Source organism: Pleurodeles waltl, chromosome 11 (assembly GCF_031143425.1).
Source record: "Pleurodeles waltl isolate 20211129_DDA chromosome 11, aPleWal1.hap1.20221129, whole genome shotgun sequence".
NCBI lineage: Eukaryota > Metazoa > Chordata > Amphibia > Caudata > Salamandridae > Pleurodeles > Pleurodeles waltl.
The window spans coordinates 204,702,523-204,726,133 of NC_090450.1; the positions used below are offsets into that span (position 1 = coordinate 204,702,523).

The following is a 23,611-nucleotide window of genomic DNA, read 5'->3' on the forward strand; positions in this document are numbered from 1 at the left end:
TCACTGATACAAATTTGATACAACCTCGGTATATGACAGCAGTGAGTGGGGTTTGTGCAAATGATACACTTAAAATCTTCATTGTTTTAAAGAATTTTTAGGTCACTCAAACGAATAGAGCCTTCATATTAGTTACCGGCAGATAGAACACGGGGGAGAAATAATAATTAGAAATAACTAGTGTTCATTTATTTTGCTGACTGGCGTCGTTCATCATCGTGGTAACAGTGTAAATACAGTCTCATTTTTAAGTTGCACAAGAACTTTTCACTGAGACAACCCTTCACTTAGCTTCGCCCATGCATTTTTCCATTGGCAGTGTCCTCCGGCAAACCTCAAATGCAGGTCAGTGTTTGATTTAATATCTTCTGTTGCTAAGTGATTTGTATCGAGATCCTAGGGAGTTGCACAGATGGCTTCGATTTTGTCTCAGCACTGGGAGCATATCCTGAATCTTTTGAGAATCCATCAGATGTTGACACAAATGTAGATCCAAACTCAGTAGCAGGAAACATATGTTCAGCTCAGTGTGTAGATTGCCATCTTGTTTTAGTCTCAATCCACCAAGAATCCACATATGCGGCTGATAATTTTGATTAAATGATCCTTAAGTGTGACATATATTCTAAATATGTGAGCTGTTGAGTTAAAGACTTTGAAATATGTCCTTTATTTGACTTACACAGGCAGGTTGTCCAGCTACTGTAGCTTGGTTTTGCAGGTAACACTGCATGTTACATTTTACTTTCTTTACAAATATGGGAACCATTTAATGACCTCTCAATTATGATAGCTACCAAAGGTAAAATTACATACCATACAGAAAATATAAATTTACATATATAGAAAAACTTTCATAAACAATTGCTTAAGTGTCAACTGAACGTTCCTAAATCACAAAAAATGTAAACAAGACAGTCATTGCTTAACAGTAAAGATATTCTAAAACCAACAAAGCTGTACAAGCACCTGCAATTTGTAATAACCTATGTATGATAATTGTGAAGGCAAGATTTGTGATTTTTTTTTTTAGGTAAACAACTAACGGATGCAGAAACTGAACAAAAAAGGTGAAGCAAACTTTTTTTTTATTTATATTCAGGTAAAAACATTAACCTGATGAAGTAAATTATTGCAGATTTGAGAAATCAGCACATAAAACAGTTGGACAGAGCATTGCTTACAGGTGCTTTATCTGTGTCAAAAGACAAAGGCTGAACTGTTTGTTCCAAGCTAGCACTGAAAATAATACAAAATAAATGAAACATGAACTGAAGCAAGAACAGGAGATTTTTCTTCCGTAACAGGGATTGAAACTGCTTAGGTTTTTTTCATATTTTTGCACTACATCAATTTGAAATGCTCTGGCCATATAATAATAAATATTGGCCAGCCCAATCTTTTGAAGCCTTCAACCACAGAAAAGAAGAAACTTCCAGTATGAGACTTCAAATGTCTGAAATAAGTATGTAAACAGTTTTAGTGTGTCCTGTAATCTGAAAAGGGCTGTAGCCAACAATCTTACTACAACATTAAAACTAAGCTATAAGAAAAATTCCACCTAGTTACGGAGGTTGAATTATATTTTTTACAATATATTTTAATTTAGTAAAATTTAAATTATATCTTAATTTGAGGGAATCAGGAGCTCAGAAGCCCACACTAAAATTTTTTAACTGTCTTCAGTGAGTTGTACACAAAAGAACTTGTGAATTGCACATTAGACAACACATTAGGGAGGGAAATCTGAGGCAAGTGAAATTACACATAACTACACTACTAAACTTAATTTGCCAAATACATATGTTAATTTCTGTACTTATGTACAAAAGTTGTCTTTGGAGGAAAAAATGCAGACTTAGCTAGATGGATTCACACAGCCCATTATTAAACTGCACAGCCACATTTATTGTTCCAGCCTGGAAAAACATCCCTACCTTTTCTTTTTCATTTTCAAATTCACACAGCAAAGCAAGTTAAAAACTTCACTCATCAAATAAATGATAATTTAAACAATAACTTGCTAAATAAACTGTCACAACAACTTTCCGGGCCTGATCATTTGCGTCCACGGGGCCATAAATGGATTTATCAACCAAGCGTCTTTTTTTTTTTTTTAATAATCTGCAAGCTGTTTTTCTACCACAAGAAGGCGCAACGTGTTGCCTTGAGTCAGGTGATATATTTAGAAAAGAAATCATGATTTTTTTTCCTTTGCTGTAACAGGCAGACATTGCATTATTCATTGTGATCAGGAAAGATGGAATGACTGCTGCCCTTCTCTTGCTGCTATTAACAGTTTTTCACGCATTATTTCAATACTTGAATAGTCTGGCAGCTTGAGATAGTTCACACAAGTCATTACTGAAGGCAAGAAGTCATCTGGATTTTCTGTGGATTCAAACGTCTTGCGAACAATTGTCAATGGAGGATTTAAACTTCGGAAGCCTGAGTGAAGGAAAAGAAAAAGTGAGCAACAACTTGAATTTTAGCAGAATTACTACCTTCCAATTTAAACATCAATATACTTGACAAAGATCCTTTTTTAATTAGCGAGTCAGCAGTTCAACTTTTAAGCTTGTACACACTAATGCTTCAAATGCCTGTGAAAGAGGTGAAAGGTTAAATAAGTTATTCACTCTCTCCCTTTGTGCATAAATTTTTCTACATTTGTTTGAACCTATTTATTTTAAATGTCAGCTAACATTTGACAGAACCTCACATTTCACATTTGATTTTACATTTCCCAAGACCAGAGGTCCAGTGTGGGACGAAGACCCCATACTTCTCTGAGACAAGAAGGTATTGGGAGTAGCATCCTTGAACAATTTCATGTTCTGGCCCCACCTCCACAGCTCTTTTCTGCAGCAAGGCTGCCCACCTCTAGCTGCAGGACGAGTAGGCATTCCAGTGAAAGGGCTGAGTGGAGAAAGTAGAATTAGAGAGGGGGATGGTGGAAAGCAGGTAATATACCCCTTTTCCATGATCTGTAGAACCCACTGGACTGAAGTTATGGCCTTCCAGGACTGTTGAAACGAGACACCCAGTCTCCCACCGCTCACAAGTACCCAGACAGGTGCAAACTAGAGCTGCTTCCTTCTGGTGGCCAAAGGAGGAGAAAATAATGGGCCAACAAGGAGGAAATAAGGGGCTGAAGTGATCCAACCTTTTTCTTTACAGCGTCCCCGGTACTGCTGCACAAAATGGTTTTTGGCCTGCTGTTGTGCGATGATTGCCTGACGATGGCAGAAACTGAGACATCTTCAAAAGCGACAAAAGTTACAAAATCCCTTGGTGTCTCCCTTTTGCATCTCCAACTCACAAGAAGGAGCAGAGGCAGAGCTGTTTTAAAACACCTCAAGGCACAGCCTGCTCTTTGAACGGGAGACCCTTGAGGGCAGATTGAACATCATTAGAAAACCCGGATGTCCAGAGTCATACATGGACTGCAATGTCAATGATGTGCCCACTGTTCAGGCTAGTGAGTACACTCTATCGAGACCAGACTGGATGAGCTGTCCTGCAGTAGTCTGACCATCGTGTTTGAGGTCCATGCAATGGGTCTTGGGGTCATCGGGCAGGTTGGGTGCGATGAAACTGGCCATGTCCCATATGTCATGAATATACCTATTGAAGAGGGACGAGTCATTGAGGCATTTAGGTGAGAGACTCCAGCAGCAAAATCCACTTTGGACCTGGCCTCAAGTTTTTATGATTCCCTCTCAGCTAGAAACAAAGGAAAGGTGGCAGCATAAATATTTGAGCAGGAATGCACCTGAATAACCAGACTTTCAGGGAAAAGGTGTCCTGAAAGAAAGTGAGGATCAGCCAATGCTGGCCTGTATTTCCAAGCTACAGTGTGTTAGGAGTTGGAGTGGACAAAGGTTTGGTCTAGATGGCAAAGGCTGGATCCAGCAGAGCTTAATTAAAAGGAACGAGAAGTACTGCAGCGGTTGGGATGAATGTTGCAGTATTTCTGTTACATTTCTAGAGTGGGCAGGGATAGGCCCAATGTTTCTACTGCCAACCTAAAGGTATTTTGATAGGCTGCCACACCTGGGGAGAGGGGGCGATAAGTGTCCAGACCTAGCTGGGGTAATGTATCAATCCCACTGCCCCCCCCCCCAAGCTCTAGAAAGCCCTCAAACATCACTGGGGTCTCTTACTTCATCCTGATATGAAGCTATGATAAAGAGGTCATATGAGTAGTTGTTATCCTTAGATTGTTGCGAATGACCCTCTTTTCTTGATCTTTGATTCAGTTACAAAGCTTGAGAAGCTGAAGAGGGTGGGGGGAGAAGGGAGGAGAGGGAGCAGCAGCGTCTCTATTCACCTGAGATTGGATGGAGCTGGTGTCCGCGCCACCACAAAGTTGGCAATGGAGCTAAAGGTGTCACTGACTGGGGCATGAAGAGTGCAAACAGTGCTTTGGGAAGCCCGCTGCAGGAAGTCCGCAGGAGAATCCAGACTAGACCATAGCCCACCTTAATACTTTAAACATGGCATTCAAGAACATAGCGGATTTGAACCAGGTGCCCGAAAGTCAGAGTAGAGTAGTATGCTGGTCACTGGAGCATACAGTGGCATCGGGGAACTCCACCAGCATCTGCCCCTAAAGAGTCTGAATTTCGACCAAGTCTGGCTCGGACGAGGAGCCTGAGGGGAGGGGCGAACCTCAAGAGACTGACCTCTGCTTTACCTCCCACTACAGCCTCAGCTTCTGATGGGAAGACTGCAAAGTCGATGACCCTGGAGACTCTGAACTAGAGGTAGAATGAGCTCATGAACTGCATATGTCCCTACTGTGTTCCTTGGTCCAGACCACAAAGCAAACTTAATGGCTCCTGTGACATCACAAGGCATCACTTCCAGTGCACATATGATGCTGTTGCCCCCTTACCGTTGGAGGAGAGGTATATAAGACATTTTGTCTGGACAATCTAGCACCTGGAAAAATATTGCAGAGGTGAGGAATCCAAAGGTAGAAGTATCCATGTTAATTTATGTTCGATTATATTGATTGGCATAGCACACAAATTAGCAGAGAGGGTATTCAGACGCTTGGGCAAGTGTGTAGGTTTGTGGTCCCCAAGGTGCTTACGAAGAGCTAGGTCTTCACCTTTTTGTGGACCTCAAGATGTGAGAGAGAGAGACTCTGATGTGCTGAGGGAGGTCAAGTCGTTCCAAGTCTTGTGTGTGATATAGGAGAATGAGCGACCTCCAGTTTTGCTTTTGCAGATGCGGGGAATGTGTGAGAGTGAGGCAGAGAAAAGGTGTTGGGGGGGGGGGGGATGGGGGTTGTGAATGGGGGTTGGCTGCTGGGGGGGGGGAGGGCGGGGGGAATGGGGGGGGGGGGAAGGGCAGGGGTTGGACAAAATGTATGCGGCTGTTAAGGTATTCTGGTCCTGGGTTGGATCGGTGGGTGAGAAGTTTGAATTAACTGTAATTATGAATGGGAAAGATAGTGAAACTTCCTGAGGTGAAGTTTGAAATGTGTGGGGTGGGAGGCAAGTATTGTTTTGCCATCATATTCTGGATAGTTTGGAGTCTGTATAGAAGTTGTTTTGATATTCCGATGTACAATGTTACCGAAGACCAGCCTACTGGTGATAAGTGCTTGTGAGGACGGTCCTTCTAGTGCTCTGAAGCAACCATTTGAACATTTTTTGCAGGATGTTGAAGTAAGAGGTGCACAATGCTCTGACTTGAGAAGTCATGTTGATCCATTAGAACTACATTGTTTGTGGATGTGCGCCTTAATTCCAAAAACTACATTATCTGACATGCAGAACACAGGGCCTGAATTCTACTAGAAGGACAAGTTATCTATCTTCAGGAATGCCTTATCTTGCAGAGACTACATCTAGCTGCAGATCCCTTACCTTTGAATTCTCCCCAGGCATCAGACTGGATCTGGAAGATTTTTCATGAGAACTAATCCTGTGCACCAGTAGGAGGTGCTGATCGGCTCAGAGTTCATCGGCTGCGTCATCCGCGCCGGAAATAACGTCACAGCTCCTATATAGGTGCCACCCAGGTGTGCTGACGTCAGTATCTTTTCACGAATTTCCACGCCATAAGCGCAGGGCCAATAAGAACACTGACCACTTGTGTCTCAAAACTAGGGCCCCGAAAGGGATGTCTCTGCTCCTAAAATCGGTTCGCAGAATGGGGAGCATGGGTTAGTTGGTATGAAATCTGCAACTAGATATATTCTCTACAAGATAAGGAGTTACCGAAAGGTAAGTAACTTGTCTGTCTGATACACTTCTAGTTGCAGATTCCTTACCCTTGAATAAATACCCAAGCAATACCATCCCTGGAGGCGGGTCTGCAAACCAATTTCAAATTAAAATGTACTGCAGGACCAAACGGGCAAAGCGTCAATGCCCTATAGACCTAACTGTCAAGGCATTAGTGTTTGGTAAACGTGTGCAGAGAAGCCCATGTTGATGCCAGACAGATGACAAGGATTAGAGCTCCACGTGCTAACGCAGTCGTCACAGTTATAGCTCAAGTAGAATGAGCACGTCAACTTTCAGGTGGGTGTTTTTTGGCCAGTGCATAGCAGATCTTAATCTAGAATATGACCCATCTGGAGACGATCTGCTTTTACACTGTCTGAACTTTCTTCGCACCTACATAACCCACAAAGAGTTGGTCACCTGGAACTGTTTTGTACAATCAAGGTAGAACGCCAACGCTTAATCTGGGTCCAGGCGGTGAAGTCTCTCCTCTTCCTTAGAAGGTTGAGGGGTTCGTAAAAAGTAGGCAAGGTGATGGATTGGCCTATATGAAAGGGCATAACCACTTTTAGCTGAAAAGATGTCCTAGTGTGAATCACCACTTTGCCGGGGTAGATGGAAAGATAGGGCAACTTAGATGACAATGGCTGCAGTTCCTTCCAAGATGTGGACCATGTCGGAGAAATTCCCCTGATGCTGCGCCCACTGAAACTTCAGGTCCTACTGCAGAGCCCGCATATGCCATCTGGCATCTGTCACCAGCAGAATGCAGGAGGCCATGAGACCCAGCAGCCTAAGATTCATTCTCACAGAAATCCAGGATTGAGGCTGAAACATTGGTATCCTAGCCTAAATATACTGGACTCACTGCTCTGGAGGATAAGCCCAAAACTACAACGAGTCCAGAACAGCCCAGATGAAAGGGAGCATCTGAGAGGAAGTCAGGTGTGACTACGGCACGTTTATAGTGAACCCCAGTGAACGCAGTCAATCCGCCGTAGTCTGGAGGTGGAAGAGGACAGCCTTCAACAACAAGTAGTCGAGATAGGGGAAGACTGAAACCCCTGATCTGCGCAGATGAGCTGTGACCACCACCATCACCTTGGTGTACACCTGAAGGGCGCTGGTAAGGCCATAGGGGATCATGGTGAATTGAAAGTACTTATGGACCACCGTGAACATCAAGCAATGTCTGTGGGCAGGCAGGATTGGAATAAGGAAATTAGCATACGTCAAGTCCAACGCTACCATCCAGTTTCCTGGGTCTAGGACAGATCGACCCTAACCCAGAGTGAGCATCTTGAACTTCTTCTTGAGAAAGGCTGAGGGATCAAAGGTCTATGATGGGGCAAAGGCCACTGTCTTTTTTGTGGTACCAGAAAGTAGTGGGTAAAGCAACCATAACCTACTGTTGACATAGGAACTCTATCTATGGCTTCCTTGGCAAAGAGCCGTAACGTCCTCATGGAAAAGGATCCTTCGTCATCTGATTGTAGAACGGTGGCATGGATGGAGAAGTCTTCAAGGGGAGGGAGTAGCTCATTCAGACTATCTGCAAACCCCCCTGCCAGACGTGATGCATTGCCAGTGGAGCAGGCGATGGTGGATCCTGCCTCTGCTGTCCCTTGGTGGGTTGTCCGAGTAGGAAGGCTTAGAGGCTAGTGCAGAGGAGGGGTGGCAGACTGGCCCGACTGCTAGCTCCCTGATCAACAGTCGGTGGATCCCTCGGCCATGCATAGGCTGGGCAGCATACACAGCTCAGTGGCTGGCCGAAAATCAACATTGTTGGAGGCCCCTTCCATAGCCACGAAAGGCAGACTAAGAGGGACCAGGGGCCACTGTGAGGCCCAAGGACCTGGCCATAGCTCGAGAATCCTTGAAGCGCTCGAGCATATAGTCTGCCTGGTCTCCAAAGAGATGAATGCCATCAAAGGGCATGTCCATCAAAGTAGCCTGGACATCCCCTGAAAAGCCAGACATCCTCAGGCAGGCACCTAAGGGCCACTGTCGAAACAGATCTGCCTAGCAAGTCCGTTGTGTCCAGTCCCCAACAAATGGTGAACTTTGCTGTGTCTTTCCCATCAGTAACTGACCAAGAGGACAACCCAGCGTTCCTAAGGGACCTGTGGCAGAACTTGCGCAACTGTGTCCCGCAGAGTGTGGTAATAACAACCCAAAAAAGCATGCAGTGTTCATGGACTGTAATGCCAGACAGGCGTAAAAAAGTATTTTCGCAAACGAGTCCAGGCTCCTGGATTCCCAATCTAGGGGAGAGGTAGGGAACTCCTCGTGGGAATCTCTCAGGGGTGAGGGTGTTGCTTGAGGAAAGTTGGGTCCCCAGGTGCGGGGCAATGGTGGCGAGCAATTGTCCCATTAACAGGAGCCTCTGTGCTGGGTTTGGACCAGGTACTCACAAGAACTTCAGCGAGGGCATCATTTAAGAGGAGCAGAGGTGCGGATGTGGAAGCTCTGGGTTGCAGCATCTTTGTCAAGAGATTAGTCTTGACAGCAACAGAGGGCAGCTGAAAGCACAAGACCTCATCCGTCCTCCTCATCACCACTGCCTAAGAGGCTCCCTCCTCCGTAGTCACGGTAGAAGGAGAAAACATACCAGTATCTGGAGAAGCGCCCAGTCTAGTGGCTTCACATAAGTCCTTACGCCAGTCCATTTCCTCCTCATAGGGTTGGTATTCCAAAGGTTCCAGAGACCCCTTTCAGTCTTCCCAGAGGCCTAGCCCAGCAGAATGGAGTTCAGGAACCAATTTAGGACACTAAGCACCTGCCGGTATCTGAGATGGTGTTGGGCGACGCCCATCTGGCTGTGTGTCTGCAATGACAATGGGGCTTGCGCCGCTAGGAAGGTAGACATCGAGTCGGTGCTGGGGAAGGCCGAGGTAGTGCGACAAGCGCCGGTCCGTATCCTGGGCTGGATTCTTTGGAGCCCATCAGTGCTGAGGCTGATGCTGCCAGCGCAGAACCCAATGGTGCCCCTTCCGGCTTCACGGAGACCAAAGGCACGCTGACATGGTCAGACTACCCAAAAATAAGGCACATATTCTTGTAAAATTCTTTTAATTGGGTAGGGGTCAGCCAGACTCCCAGAAACTCAGGGTCGCGCTGGGTCAGCCCAGGCGTAGGTTCTGAAGAATATGGTCTAGAATGACTATCCCCCCTTGTTGCGTCGGGCAGTGGATGAGGAGAAGTCGAAGACAGATTCAACTTCTTGCTCTTCTTCTTGTGTCTCAACTCACCTGATAGCCCTGAGGACTTGAAGAGGGACGATGATGACTTTGAACTCCGAGTCCAGTCCAGGGACCTTCCTTTCGACCTGTGTGGAGTCCGGTGCCGGGTCACCATCAGCTTTAGGGACCCGCTCCCTAAAAGCCTTTGAATGCATGGCCCAGCACTCGGAGCACAACTTCAGGTCATGGTCGCGCTTCAGTCACCACAAGACGACGAGTTGCAGATCCATCACTGACATCGCCCGGTGACAAGTTCCACAGGGCTTAAAACCCGTCTTCTAAAAAGTTCAACAAAGTCGAAAAAGGCCAGTCAACTGAGGGGTAGCTCTTCTGTCGGATCAGCGCTGGCTGGTGCAGAAAGGGAAAGGACTGAGGTTGGTGTGCCTGGGTGGCAAATATATAGGAACAGCAAAGTCATTTCCGGAGTGGACGCTGCCGATAGATGCCACCTACCAGTGCGCAAAGGTACTGCTCACGAAAATTTTTCCAGATCCAGTCGGATGCCTGGGGAGACTTCAAAGGTAAGGAATCTGCACGTAGAAGTCTCCATCAGATAAGTCTGAACAGTAAGTCAGTTAACAGCTCTAATTAATCATCATGGTGCCAAAGTGATGCAAGCAGATGGAACTGCGTATGCAGTGGACAAATCAACTGGTGTGTACTAGATTATACACAGGTGATGAACTTCTTTATGAGTCTTGGGCTGGAGGGCCCTCCCTTCACCCCAAACAACTGTAATGCCTTTGTCTCATAGCCAGACATCGTGAACACATTACTAGAAGGCTGAGTAGCCTGGGTGAGTCCCCTATCAACTAAAATTCTGTAGTCATGTCATAAACCATTACTCCGCAGTAATGTCCTCAAACTCAGAACAGTCAAATAAACCTTCAAAGCACAGTTGCATGTCAAGGAGAGAACAGTTGTGACGATATTAGAAAACATGTCTATCTTTCCAAGCAGGGCACAACCTGCTTCCTCCTTTAATCAAAGGAAACGAAAGATACTTTGACATGGACTGCTAAAGTAAAGATCAACCATACAGAGGTGATGGTAGACTGGTCACTAATTGGGGCGTCTAGGGGATTAACTTACTTGCAAAAACTCCAGTGGCTCATCCTCTGCCTCTGTGCTTCTCTTCCTAAAGTAGTATGGAAAGTTTCTATCCAATTTCTATGCTGCACTGGCTGATGCTGAGACTCCTGGAGTACAGGCGACCTATGATTCTGGTAGCAACGAACTGAGCTTACCAGATTTTTTAGCCCACGTTACTCCGCAAGTTCACTCACATCAAGCAGTCAGTAATCAACGGACTTCTAAGGAGGGATACAAGCAAGATAGTACACCATGATCCAGTCTGTGTCAACCTCGAAGCATGGCTACTTCAGTACTGAAGTTCATACATCTGGTCTCTTTCTGAAATGCATATTGGAGTTGATTTACTACCAGATATGATCTGCCAAAGTAACTCAGACGAAGAAACGTACAAGGTTTTGTGCTTGTAGACCGCAAAACAAAGTACATACATACACATTTAAAAGTGATACCCCAGGACAGGAAGAGCCCTTCGTCTGACACTGTTTGAACAATCCCTCATCAAGCACTTTCTCAAAAGGTATGATTTGCATGTTTTCTTAAGTCAGATCAGAGCCATGGCGAGAGCAAAATGTGACACTTTCCTATCTCATGCTTTGACCTATGCATGACTACAAGCTCAAATATCTCCCTTGGAAGACAGTGTTCATGATAGTTACCTCTGCCAGAATGTGTGAACACATTTGGGAGACTTTCATCAGCTTCCATACTGACAAGGAGACAGTTGAGGCACGTTCTAGGTTATCATCGAAGGTCGTCTCCATGTTCCACTACAGCCAGACAATGTCAGGCATTATGAACAATGTCCTTCCTCTTGGCAGCCTTAGGTTAGCACCAGTTGGGCCAGGCGGTGTCAAAGACACCACTGCCACATTGTTACCAGACTAAATCAAGTACCACCTTTTTACGACCAAAGGAATTGAAATTCTACCAAATGTTAAAATCTTTTGGTGGTGCTTCCAATCCTCCTTTAACCATTATTGACCAGACAAATATGGTTTCAAGGAACAGCAATTATCATAAACGTATTTTAGTTAGACTGGAGCCTCAACTGAAGGTAAGAAAAAAAAAAAAAATCAGACAGTGCTATACTGGGGAGAGCCATTATTATCTCATACTTTGCATTTCTGATGCATAACTAAGCTCCTACGAAGACCAAGAAGGGTTCAAAATGATGCAGGCAGTATTACGATTGGAATTCCCAGACAGGCAATAAGGAAAATTATGACTGCAAAAAGTGATTGTTACAATTGATCTTAGCAAAAAGTGATGTTAAAGTGATTACCGGGCAGAGCCCAGTGTTCACGGATAGGCACAGAGGCAGAATAATTAAATGTTTCAGAACTATTAGTGCTTTGTCCTTGGGCAAAGAATGGGTTGATACGTTAGGTGCATTAAGGTTATACAGAGATTTTACCTGTACAAATGGGCTTAACCTCTTGGATTTATTTTCTTTCCATGCTATTTTGTGAAACTAGGGTGCTTGACTGAACAGGAGTCTACGGCCTCTGCCATAAAAATAAATGGTCAAACATTCAGGAAAGATACACAGGATACAGAAACGACTTTGTAGTGGAAATAACATTTAAGCATCAATGCTAAATAAAATGTTTAAGCAAGACCAACAAAAGAGCAGTAATAGAAGACAAATCCACATAAATAAAACTCAAAGACAAGGAAACCCACCTCCTACGGGCAGTCTGGGGCTACCAGTAACAAATTGGAGAAATAGCCGCTGCTGCTCACTGTCAAAACTACTGAGAATCTCAAACAGGAACTTCACAGCCCGACTGAAACGAAAAACAGATTATATACTGTAGCTTTACAAATTCATTTAAAATAAAACATTAATTCCTATGAACTATGGTAGCATGTTTTGATGCAATGCTGCATACCTTTAATAAACTGTATCAAGCATGTGAATTAAAGGCAGAAAATTTGCTGGGTACAATTGCATATATTTAATGGCAAGCTTTCGCTTCTGGTATAACATAGTACACATGTTCTGCTCAGATATGCAAGTGATCTTTAAGTTGTATGAAACCAAAAAAAGGATTTTCAATTACTTTTTTTTTTTTGTGATTTACTGACATTTATAAACCACTTTAACCTTAATATTAGATGCAGAAATGTTTACTCCAATGTGATTGTTTAAAAAGTCAACAGGAGAATTACAAAAAGGGCAAGCTATTGAGCACCAAGCAAAGCTTTTCAGCAGTGTGGACACAAAATTGGTAAATGAACATAATGAAGATGTAAAGAGTATATTGACCTCTGCAAAATAAGACAAGACACACTCCCCTACACTTCCACTCCCTGATAGTGGTAAATGCCCAACTGCAACCTTCACATACTGAAGCCTGGTCCATGTTCTCCTTTCTCCAGACTTCTGTCAACTACCCCATTTCGTAAGGCAACAAACCGTCCACATGCACCCCTGTTCATTCAACTGCCCACTGACAGATGAGTTGAAACTTATTTTTAAACCCTATGAGGTTGAAATCCCAGGGTAAATACAGAAATGAGTACTAATCAGCTGACATTTCTTGTGCGCATTTTGAAGTGCAGATGTATTTGGGAATATCAGTATATAATCTGTCAAAATCTCCATCTATCTATCCATCCATCCATCCATCCATGCATGCATGCATCCACCCACCTATCCATCTATCTATCTATCCACCCACCTATCCATCTACTCTGCTGCATGCCCATGCATTACAACGTTTGTGATAATGACTCAACAGTCAAGGCTGGGTGCCCTAAAAGGCAGGGATTGTAGTTCATGTTCTTACAGGAGAATGAATCAGAACTGCTCCTGCAACCAGAAGCCAAGGACGTAGGCATTATGTTAAATTTTTTTAAAAGAGTGCATTTCTGGGGAGGTTTCAAAGGAATTCGCAATGAGAAATCCAAATTGAATTCCATCGAACCCCAGACAGATGTAGCAGGGTTTTGTTTGATGTCAGCTTCCAAAAGTGATGTCCTGAAGCGTACTGAGTAATTGGGAGAACAACAGAAGTGGGCAGGGAGTCTACATGCACTGCTGACAAAGACACCCATTAGGCCATTTCTTATATCACAACACATGCCAGTTTATATGAGGCAGACTCAACATTTCACTTGAACACCCAAACTGGATGTGTGCTTAGCTTTTGGTACTTTTCACCCACAAGGTATGTGTTTTGAATAAGAACGTTAAATAATGTTGACAGAAGGGTTCCTAGATGAAAGAGCTGTTGCACACTTAATCCAGCATTAACACTGTGGTTTACATGGGATTTTTATAAAGATGTATAGGTCTTAATAGAAATGAAACTTGTGTCCCTCATCTTGGCATTGAGATGTTAAAATATGCTGATAAGTTAGAAGTGCCATGTTTTAAAGAAGTGGGACATTTAGCAAACAATCCAATTTGGCATGGATAACATGTTAATTTTCCTATCTGTGTGCATGAGGTAGAGATCATGCATGTGCACACATTTGTAAGAAAGAAGATGTAGGTAAGACAGCAATCTTGTAGACACTTATGGCAGCCTGAAGATTTTCTTGAGCAGTATCCCTGCATGCTGGTAGGTGGTGTCGATCAGCTCTGTGTCAGTCATCAGCATTGTCTTCGCTGGAAATGACGTCACAGGTCCTACATAGGTGCCACCAGGCTAGCCATCAGTTTCTTTTCACGACTTTCCACGTCAGATCAGAGCTATGAAGAACACAGACTACTGGTTTATCAAAACAATCGGCCTGAAATGGGAGTCCCTGACCCTAAAAATCAGATAAGAGCAGGGAGGATGGATGGGTCAGTAAGGAATCTGCAGCTATATATAGTCTCTCTACCAGATAAGGTGTTACCAAACTTAGGTAACTTGTCCATCTGACAGAGACTACTACCTGCTGATTCCTTACCTTCGGATAGATACACAAGCAATAACATCTCCAGAGGTGGGTCTCTGAACCAAGTTCAAACAAAGAAGTTCCGCAGGACCGAACAAGTAAAGTGCAAGTCCTTACAGTTCTGACTGTCCAGGCAGTAGTGTTTGGTAAAAGTGTGCAGAGATGCTCAACTTGCCGCCTGACAGATCTCAAGGGCTGGAACTCCACATGCTCACACAGCAGTCGCAGCTTTAGTTTGGGTACAGGGTGCACGCAAACCCTTGGTAGATTGCTTTTTGGCAAGTGTGTAGCAGATCTTAATGCAGAGTACGACCCAAATGGAGATTGTAGGAAAATGGCTCCCTGTTGTAGTTATCCCCAACCTTTTGCCTGATATTGATGCTGACTTGACTGAGAAGTGTGCTGGGACCCTGCCAACTAGGCCCCAGCACCAGGGTTCTTTCACTTAAAAATGTACCAATGTTCCACAATTGGCACTTCCCTGGCACACAAATAAGTCCATTGTAAAAGGTACCAGTGGTGCCAAGGGTCCTGTGCCCAGGGAAGGTCCCTAAGGGCTGCAGCATGTGTTGTGCCACCCTAAGGGACCACTCACCTAGTACATGCACACTGCCATTGCAGATTGTGTGTGTTAGCGGGGAGAAAAAGGCAAAGTCGACATGCCATCCCCCTCAGGATGCCATGCACACAAAATACTGCCTGTGGCATAGGTAAGTCACCCCTCTAGCAGGACTTACAGCCCTAAAGCAGGGTGCACTATACCGCAGGGGAGGGCATAGCTGCATGAGAAATATGCCCCTACAGTGTCTAAGTCCATTCTTAGACATTGTAAGCACAGTGTGGCCATATTAAGTATATGGTCTGGGAGTTTGTCAAAACGGACTCCACAGAACCACAATGGCTACCCTGAATACTGGGAAGTTTGGTACCATAATAAACCCACACTGATGCCGGTGCTGGATTTATAAAAAAATGCACACAGAGGCCACCTTAGAAGATGCCCCCTGTATTTTACCCAATCCTTCAGTGTAGGACTGACTGGTCTGTGCCAGCCTGCCACTAAGATGAGTTTGACCCCCTGGGGTGTGAGCCTTTGTGCTCTCTGAGGCCTGAAATAAAGCCTGCACTAGGTGGAAGTGATTAACACCTCCCCCTTGCAGGAACTAACACCTAGCAGTGAGCCTCAAAGGCTCATGCTTCCTGTTAAAATGCTTCAGGCACTTCAACTAGTGGAGATGCCCGCCCCCTGGACACAGCCCCCATTTTTGGTGGCAAGTCCAGAGGAGATAAGGAGTAAAACAAGGAGGAGTCACCTACCAGTCAGGACAGCCCCTAAGGTGCCCTGAGCTGAGGTGACACCCTGCCTTTAGAAATCCTCCATCTTGGTTTTGGAGGATTCCCCCAATAGGTATACGGATGTGTCCTCCTCCCCTCTGGGAGGAGGCACAAGGAGGGTGTAGCCACCCTCAAGGACAGTAATCATTGGCTACTGCCCCCTGACCTAAACACCCCCCTAAATTAAGTATTTAGGGAGGACCCTGAATCCAGGAAATCAGATTCCCGCAATCTGAAGAAAGAAGGACTGCTGACCTGAAAGCCCCGCAGTGATCCAGTGGGACCAGCGACCTCTGAGGACTCAGAGGACTGACCTGCACCTAAAGGACCAAGAAACTACAGAGAACAGCGGCACTGTTCAGAAACTACAAAAACTATGTAACTTTGAAACAAGTGAAGTGCGAGTCTTCACACACTGCACCCGACGTCCCCGGCTCGAGCCCAGGACAACCAACACCGCAGAGAGGACTCCTAGGCGACTCCAACGACGTGGCCACCTGAGTCGACCTCCCTGCACCCCCACAGTGTCGCCTGCATAGAGGATACAGAGGCTCCCCCTGACCGCGACTGCCTGGTAACAAAGGAACCTGACACCTGGACCAAGCACTGCATCCGCAGCCCCAGGACCGAGAGGAACCACCTACCAGTGCCAGAGTGACCAGCAGGCGGCCCTCATCCTAGCCCAGTCGGTGGCTGGCCTGAGAAGCCCCCCTGTGCCCTGCCTGCATCGCCTAAGTAAACCCCGGGTCTCTCCATTGCTTTCTATAGCAAACACGACACCTACTTTGCCTACTGCAACCGGCTGCCCCTGAGGGTGTGTTTTGTGGGCTTGTGTGTACCCCCCACCCCCCAAAGTCTCTACAAAAAAAACCCTGGTCTGCTCCCTGAGGACGCAGGTATTTACCTCCAAGCAGACTAGGACCAGAGCACCCCTGTTCTCCATAGGCGCCTATGTGTTTTGGGCCCTCCTTTGACCTCTGCACCTGACCGGCCCTGTGTTGGTGCAGTGGTTTTGGGGTTACCTTGAACCCCCAACGGTGGGTTCCCCAAAGCCACAGCACCAGTAACACAAGGCCGTCGGGTTCCTTATTACCAGGCAGTCGCGGTCAGGGGGAGCCTCTGGATCCTCTCTGCAGGCGTGGCTGTGGGGGCGCAGCGGGGTCGACTCAGGGTACTCACGTTGTCGTAGTCGCCTGGCAGTCCTCTCTGCGGTGTTAGTTCTCTGGAGCTCGAGCCAGGGGCGTCGGGTGCAGAGTGAGAAGTCTCACACTTCTGACAGGAAGAGAGAGTTCTTTGGAAGTTGCTAAAAAGTTGCAAAGTTGGTTCTGTTTTTCAACCGTGCCGCTGTTCACGGGAGTTTCTTGGCCCTTCGGGTTCAAGGCAGTCCTCGGAGTTCTCAGAGATCAGTGGTCCCTGTCGGATGCGTCACTGTGCAGGTTCTTTGAGTCTGGAGACAGGCCGGTAGGGCTGGGGCCAAGTCAGTTGTTGTCTCCGTTGTCTCTGCGGGGCTTTCAGGTCAGCAGTCCTTCTTGTTGTAGGAATCTGATTTCCTGGGTTCAGGGTCACCCCTAAATACTGAATTTAGGGGTGTGTTTAGGTCTGGAGAGTGGCTAATCCCTCCGTGTGCCTCCTCCCTGAGGGGAGGGGGGCACATCCCTATTCCTATTGGGGGAATCCTCCTAAATCAAGATGAGATTTCTTAAGGCACGGGTCACCTCAGGACAACTTAGGGGCTGTCCTGACTGGTGGGTGACTCCTTGTTTTTCTCATTTACTCCTCTGGACTTGCCGCCAGAAGTGGGGGCTATGTCAAAGGGGAGGGCATCTCCAGTAGCTGGAGTTCCCTGGGGCATTGTAACACGAAGCCTGAGCCTTTGAGGCTCACTGCTAGGTGCTACAGTTCCTGCAGGGGGAGGTGGCAAGCACCTCCACCTAGTGCAGGCTTTGTTTCTGGCCTCAGAGCACAAAGGCTCTCTTGCCTCAGGGGGTCAGAAACTCGCCTCAGTGGCAGGCTGGCACAGACCAGTCAGTCCTGCACTGAAGGATAAAGTAAAATACAGTGGTTATCTTCTTAGATGCCCTCTGTGTGCATTTTGTAATACATCCAACACTGGTATCAGTGTGGGTTTATTATTCTGAGAAGTTTGATACCAAACTTCCCAGTATTCAATGTAGCCATTATGGAACTGTGGAGTTCGTTTTTTACAAACTCCCAGACCATATACTTAATATGGCCACACTGTACTTACGTCTAAGAATGGATTTAGACACTGTAGAGGCATATTGCTCATGCAGCTATGCCCTCACCTGTGGTATAGTGCACCCTGCCTTAGGGCTGTGAGGCCCACTAGAGGGGTGACTTACCTATGCCACAGGCAGTAGTTTGTGTGCATGGCATCCTGAGGCGGATGCCATGTCGACTTTGCCTTTTTCTCCCCACCAGCACACACAATCTGCAATGTCACTGTGCATGTGTTAGGTGAGGGGTCCCTTAGGGTGGCACAACACAAGCTGCAGCCCTTAGGGACCTTCCCTGGTCACAGGGCCCTTGGTACCACTGGTACCTATTACAAGGGACTTATCTGTGTGCCAGGGAAGTGCCAATTGTGGAAACAATGGTACATTTTTAGTGAAAGAACACTGGTGCTGGGGCCTGGTTAGCAGGGACCCAGCACACTTCTTAGTCAAGACAGCATCAATATCAGGCAAAAAGTAGGGGGTAATTGCAACAGGGAGCCATTTTCCTACAATCCTGCAGCAGAAGGACCGACGAAATCTCCAGCGGGGTGACAGTCTCACTCCCCTGCTCGTGCAGGCACCTTCCAAAACGACGACCAGTACCCTTGGACTCCTCTCACAGTGACGAGTGTGCTCCTAAGGATACAGAGGAGGTAAGACCTTGCCCTCCCTGAGAGCAACGGTGCCCCTGTGTACTGGGTCTTCTTCACCTCCTGAGGCCTCTGTGCACTATATACAAAATTCCTTAGTGCACAGCCTGGCTCAGGTCCCCAGCACTCCATCCTGCAACGTTCAAGTTGCTGAGTTGTTCTTCAGCGGCGTGGACCCTTCCTTTGTTGTGCAGCCCCAACCGCATTTTGCACCTCCTTTGTTCCCGTGTCCCGGGACTCCCAGGGGTGCTGGCTGGCATCCTGAGGGCTCTCTAAAGTGCTGAGAGCCCCCTCTTCCTCCTCATACAGAGGTTAGCCTCCCAGGTCCCTCCTGGGTCCATCCAGCACCATTTTGATGCAAAACGCACTTTTGTCGTAACCAAAGCTTGTTGGTGACTTCCAACACAAAAGCACATCTGCAACGATCTTCACGTTGTAGGACATCCTTTGCATCACGCAGGAACCCACTGGCATCTTCCTAGGGTGCATTCCTGCAGTCTTCGACTAACCGGGGACTCTTCTTTGGCACCCTCTTCTGGGTTGGCAGGGGCTCCTGTCCTTCTTGGAACTTCTTTTGACTTCTGGACTTGGTCCCCTTCCTTTGCAGGTCTTCAGGTCCAGGAATCCAGCAGTTGTTCGCAGACTTGGTTGGTTGCTGCAAAATCCCAATCACGAGGTGTAGTGTGTCCTAAGGAAACTTGCAGTACTTTACTTCTGCTTTTCTGGGCTCTGGGGTGGGGTAATTTACTTACCTTTACTGTATTCTTATTCTCCCAGCGATTCTGCACACACTACACTTCTCTAGAGGGGAATTTGTGATTCGCATTCTACTTTTAGTTTATGGTTTGTGTTGCCCCTAAACTTATTTTCTTCCATTGCATTCTTTAGCATTTCCTTTTGTTTGCATTGTTCTAGGACTATTTACTTGTCTAATTTTGGTGTCTAGTGTATATGTACAAGTTACTTACCTTCGGTAACGAAATATCTGGTAGAGACATATTCTAGTTGCAGATTCCTTACCTTAGAATTTTCCCCCCAGGCGTCAGACTGGATTCGGAGATTTATTCTTCGAGCAATACCCTTGCGCGTCGGTAGGGGACGTCGGTCGACTCCGCAGGCGTCGTTGTCACCGTGATGACGTCGGGAGTAGTACAGACGCCGCCCTTGCGCAGTGACATCAGTTTCTTTGAATGACTTTCCACGCCAGAGCGCATTGCCGCTAAGAACACTGATATTGGTGCACCAGAGCTAAGGACCTGAAAGGGGAATCCCTGTCCCTAGAAATCAGTTCGCAAGCGGGGAGGATGGGTGGGCGGTAAGGAATCTGCAACTAGAATATGTCTCTACCAGATATTTTGTTACCGAAGGTAAGTAACTTGTACATCTGATAGAGACTTCTAGTTGCAGATTCCTTACCTTAGAATAGATACCCAAGCAATGCCATCCTCGGTGGTGGGCTGCGAACTAAGATCATACTAGAAAGTCCTGCAGGACCGACCGGACCAAAGTAGCTGTCCCGATGGATCGGACTGTCCAGGCAGTAATGTTTAGCAAACGTGTGCAGGGATGCCCACGTAGCTGTCTGACAGATATCCAGGACAGGAGCTCCGCGTGCTAACGCAGTGGATGCAGTAGTAGCCCTGGTAGAATGAGCCCGCAAGCCTTCAGGAGGTTGCTTTTTCGCCAAAGCGTAGCGCATGTTGATGCAAAGAAGCACCCATCGAGAAATGGTATGTTTCTGCACCGCCTTCCCTTTCTTCGCACCCACATAGCCAACAAAGAGTTGATCGTCCACCCGAAAGTCTTTAGTACGATTGAGATAGAACGCCAACGCTCTTTTTGGGTCCAGACGGTGGAGTCCCTCCTCCTCATGGGAAGGATGTGGGGGTGCTTAGAAGGTAGGCAAAGTGATGGACTGGCCTACATGAAATGGTGTAATCACGTTAGGAAGGAAGGAAGCTCTAGTGCGCAACACCACTTTGTCGGGGTGTATGGACAAGTACAGAGGCTTTGAAGAAAGGGCTTGATGCTCACTCACCCTGCGAGCAGAGGTTATGGCGATAAGAAAGACAGTTTTGAATGTGAGGAGTCGTAAGGGACAATTATGCATTGGCTCAAAGGGAGTACACATCAAGAAAGTAAGCACAAGATTAAGATCCCACTGAGGCATGATGAAGGGAGTTGTAGGAAATAAGTGGGTGAGCTCCTTTAAGAACCTACTCACAAGAGGAGATTTAAGGAGTGAGGGCTGATCAGGAAGCCTAAGAAAGGTGGAAATGGTAGACAGACACCCCTTAAGGGTGCCCAATGCAGAGCCCTGCTGGGCTAAGGAAAGAATGAATAGAAGAACCTTTAAAAGAGGGGTAAATAGAGGGTCAACAGACTTGTTGGTGCACCATGCCACAAATTTAAAACTGTTTACGCCTGTCGTTGGAATAGTCGAGGGACGCCTGGCTGCCAAGATAACATTGCAGCCTTTGGGTGGAAGGGTGAATGCCGTCAGCTGTTGCCGCTCAATCTCCACGCATGAAGGCAGAGGCTGAACAGGTTCGGGTGGAGGACCGTCCCCTGCTGCTGCGACAGAAGATCTGCCCGAAGAGGCAGTCTGAGTGTAGCATTGATGGACATGCTCAGTAGCTCGGGATACCACACTCTTCGAGCTCAACGCGCAAAATAGCTGACATTGCACGTTCTCTGCGGAGGCGAACAGATCTAACCAAGGCTCTCCCCACTTGAGAAAGATCTAGCCAAGGCTCTCCCCACTTGAGAAAGAGACCTTACGCCACCTCCGGATGGAGATACCATTCGTGATCGACAGTGCGTCGGCGGCTGAGTTCGTCTGCTCTGGCGTTGAAAGAGAGACCGCCAGATGTTGAACCATCAGGGTAATGCCCTGATGTTCCAGCCATGTCCATTGGCGTAGTGCCTCCTGATATAGGGTCCAAGACCCTACCCCGCCTTGTTTGTTGGAGTGCCACATGGCGGTAGTGTTGTCCATGAACACCTGCACCACTTTCCCTTTGAGAGAGGGAAGGAATGCTTTCAACGGAAGTCTGATCGCTCGGAGCTCCAGCACGTTTATGTGGAGTCCCGACTCCGCCGCAGACCAGAGGCCTCTGATCTCTGCCTCTCCCATGTGGCCGCCCCAACCCAGAAGCGACGCATCTGTCACTATTGAGAGATCTGGTTGGGGAAGGGAGAGGGATCTGCCACTGGCCCAATTGGGATTCGAAAACCACCACTGCAGGTCTTTCGCAGTCCCCTCCGAGATCTGGACCATGTCGGAGAGATTCCCCTAATGCTGCGCCCACTGGAACTTCAAGTCCCACTGCAGAGCCCTCATATGCCACCTGGCATGTGTTACTAGTAGGATGCAGGAGGCCAAGAGGCCCAGCAGCCTCAGAGTCTGCCTCACCGAAACCCAAGACCAAGGTTGAAAGATCGGAATCATAGCCTGAATGTCTTGGACTCGCTTTTGGGGAAGATAAGCCTGAAACCGCAATGAAAGGGAACGTCTGAGAGGGAGTCAGGTGTGACTTCGGCACGTTGATAGTGAACCCCAGCTGGTGCAGGAGGTTCACCGTAGTCTGGAGGTGTGAGACCATTGTCTGGGGCGAAGGCGCCTTCAATAACCAGTCGTCCTGGTAGGGGAAGACTGAGACCCCAAACCTGCACAGATGAGCTGCAACCACCGCCATCACTTTCGTGAACACCTGAGGGGCACTGGTAAAGCCGAAAGGGAGCACGGTAAACAGAAAGTGCTTGTGACCTACCACGAATCCTAGGTAACGTCTGTGGGCAGGCAGGATGGGGATGTGGAAATAAGCGTCCTGCAAGTCCAACGCTACCATCCAGTCTTCTGGGTCTAAGGCAGACAGAACCTGAGCCAGGGTAAGCATTTTGAACTTCTCCTTCTTGAGGAAGTAGTTCAGGTCCCGAAGATCTAGGATAGGGCGCAAGCAGAAGAAGAGGACCCCTGGATAACAAGACTCTCAGGCGTAGGATGTTGGGACAGGAACTTCGGGTCGTTCGGCGCAGGCCGATGGCGGCGAGCGATCATCCTGTTCACAGGAGCCCCTGTGTTAGGTTTGGACCACGTACCCAAAAGGATGTCAGTGAGGGCTTCATAAAATGGAAGAAGGGGTTCAGAAGTAGGAGCCCCAGGCTGAAGCACCTCCGTCAGAAGGTTAGACCTGACTTTGACAGTAGGTAGCTCAAGGCCAAGGACCGCAGCCGCCCTACTAACCACCATACCACAGGTAGCTCCCTCCACTGTAGCCACCGTAGGAGGAGACAGCATGCCAGAGTCAGGAGAAGTATCAAGACCACTGACTTCGCCCAAGTCCTGTGTCCAGTCCATAGTAGGGTCTTCCTGGTATTCATAAGGGTCCAGGGACCCCTCCAATTCCTCCCCATATTCGTACCCATAGGAAAATGGGTCAGAATCCGACCTCGGGCGAATAGGGCCCACCAAAGCCAATGTTGGCAGACGCGGAGAGGATCCGCGCACGGATCTGGAGGCGACCTCGGTGGCCGGGGCCGAAGCCGCCGACGCGGAACTCGAAGGCCCCTTGGCCAAGCCCCTTGGGCCCGAAGGCGCTGTATCGGGGTCGGTACGCCCAAAGATGAGGTGCATGGCCTCGTAAAACTCTGAGTTGGGCGGGGGTCGCTCCGGCTCCGAGGCCTACTTCGTTGACGCTTGTCCCACGTTGCGTCGGCCGAGCGACGGGGTGAAATCAGAGAGCGATGGGACTTCTTTTTCTTACCGTGACCCGACGATTTTGAAGACGAGTAGTGGTGGCTCCGGGACTGATCTCGAGACCTTCCTCTCGAGCGAGATCGGGACTTCCGCGGAGTCGACTGCCAGGCCGTCATCAGCTTTAGGTACCGCTCCCTCAAAGCCTTCGGATGCATCA

The 23,611-nt window shown here is 47.4% G+C and overlaps 1 protein-coding gene across 13 annotated transcripts in view; it reads right to left on the reverse strand.

Annotated features, from left to right (window-relative positions):
- Positions 1–1,071: 1,071 nt before the first annotated feature.
- Positions 1,072–23,611, reverse strand: part of TRIP12 (thyroid hormone receptor interactor 12) — a 1,145,873-nt gene continuing 1,123,333 nt past the window's right edge. For all 13 annotated transcript variants that reach the window (XM_069213427.1, XM_069213421.1, XM_069213434.1 and 10 more), the window contains 2 exons: positions 12,266–12,369; positions 1,072–2,448 (listed from right to left, as the gene is read on the reverse strand). In XM_069213427.1, the coding sequence (XP_069069528.1) occupies positions 2,252–2,448; positions 12,266–12,369 (301 nt within the window). In that variant the 3' untranslated portion in view covers positions 1,072–2,251. The remainder of the gene's footprint in view (positions 2,449–12,265; positions 12,370–23,611) is intronic.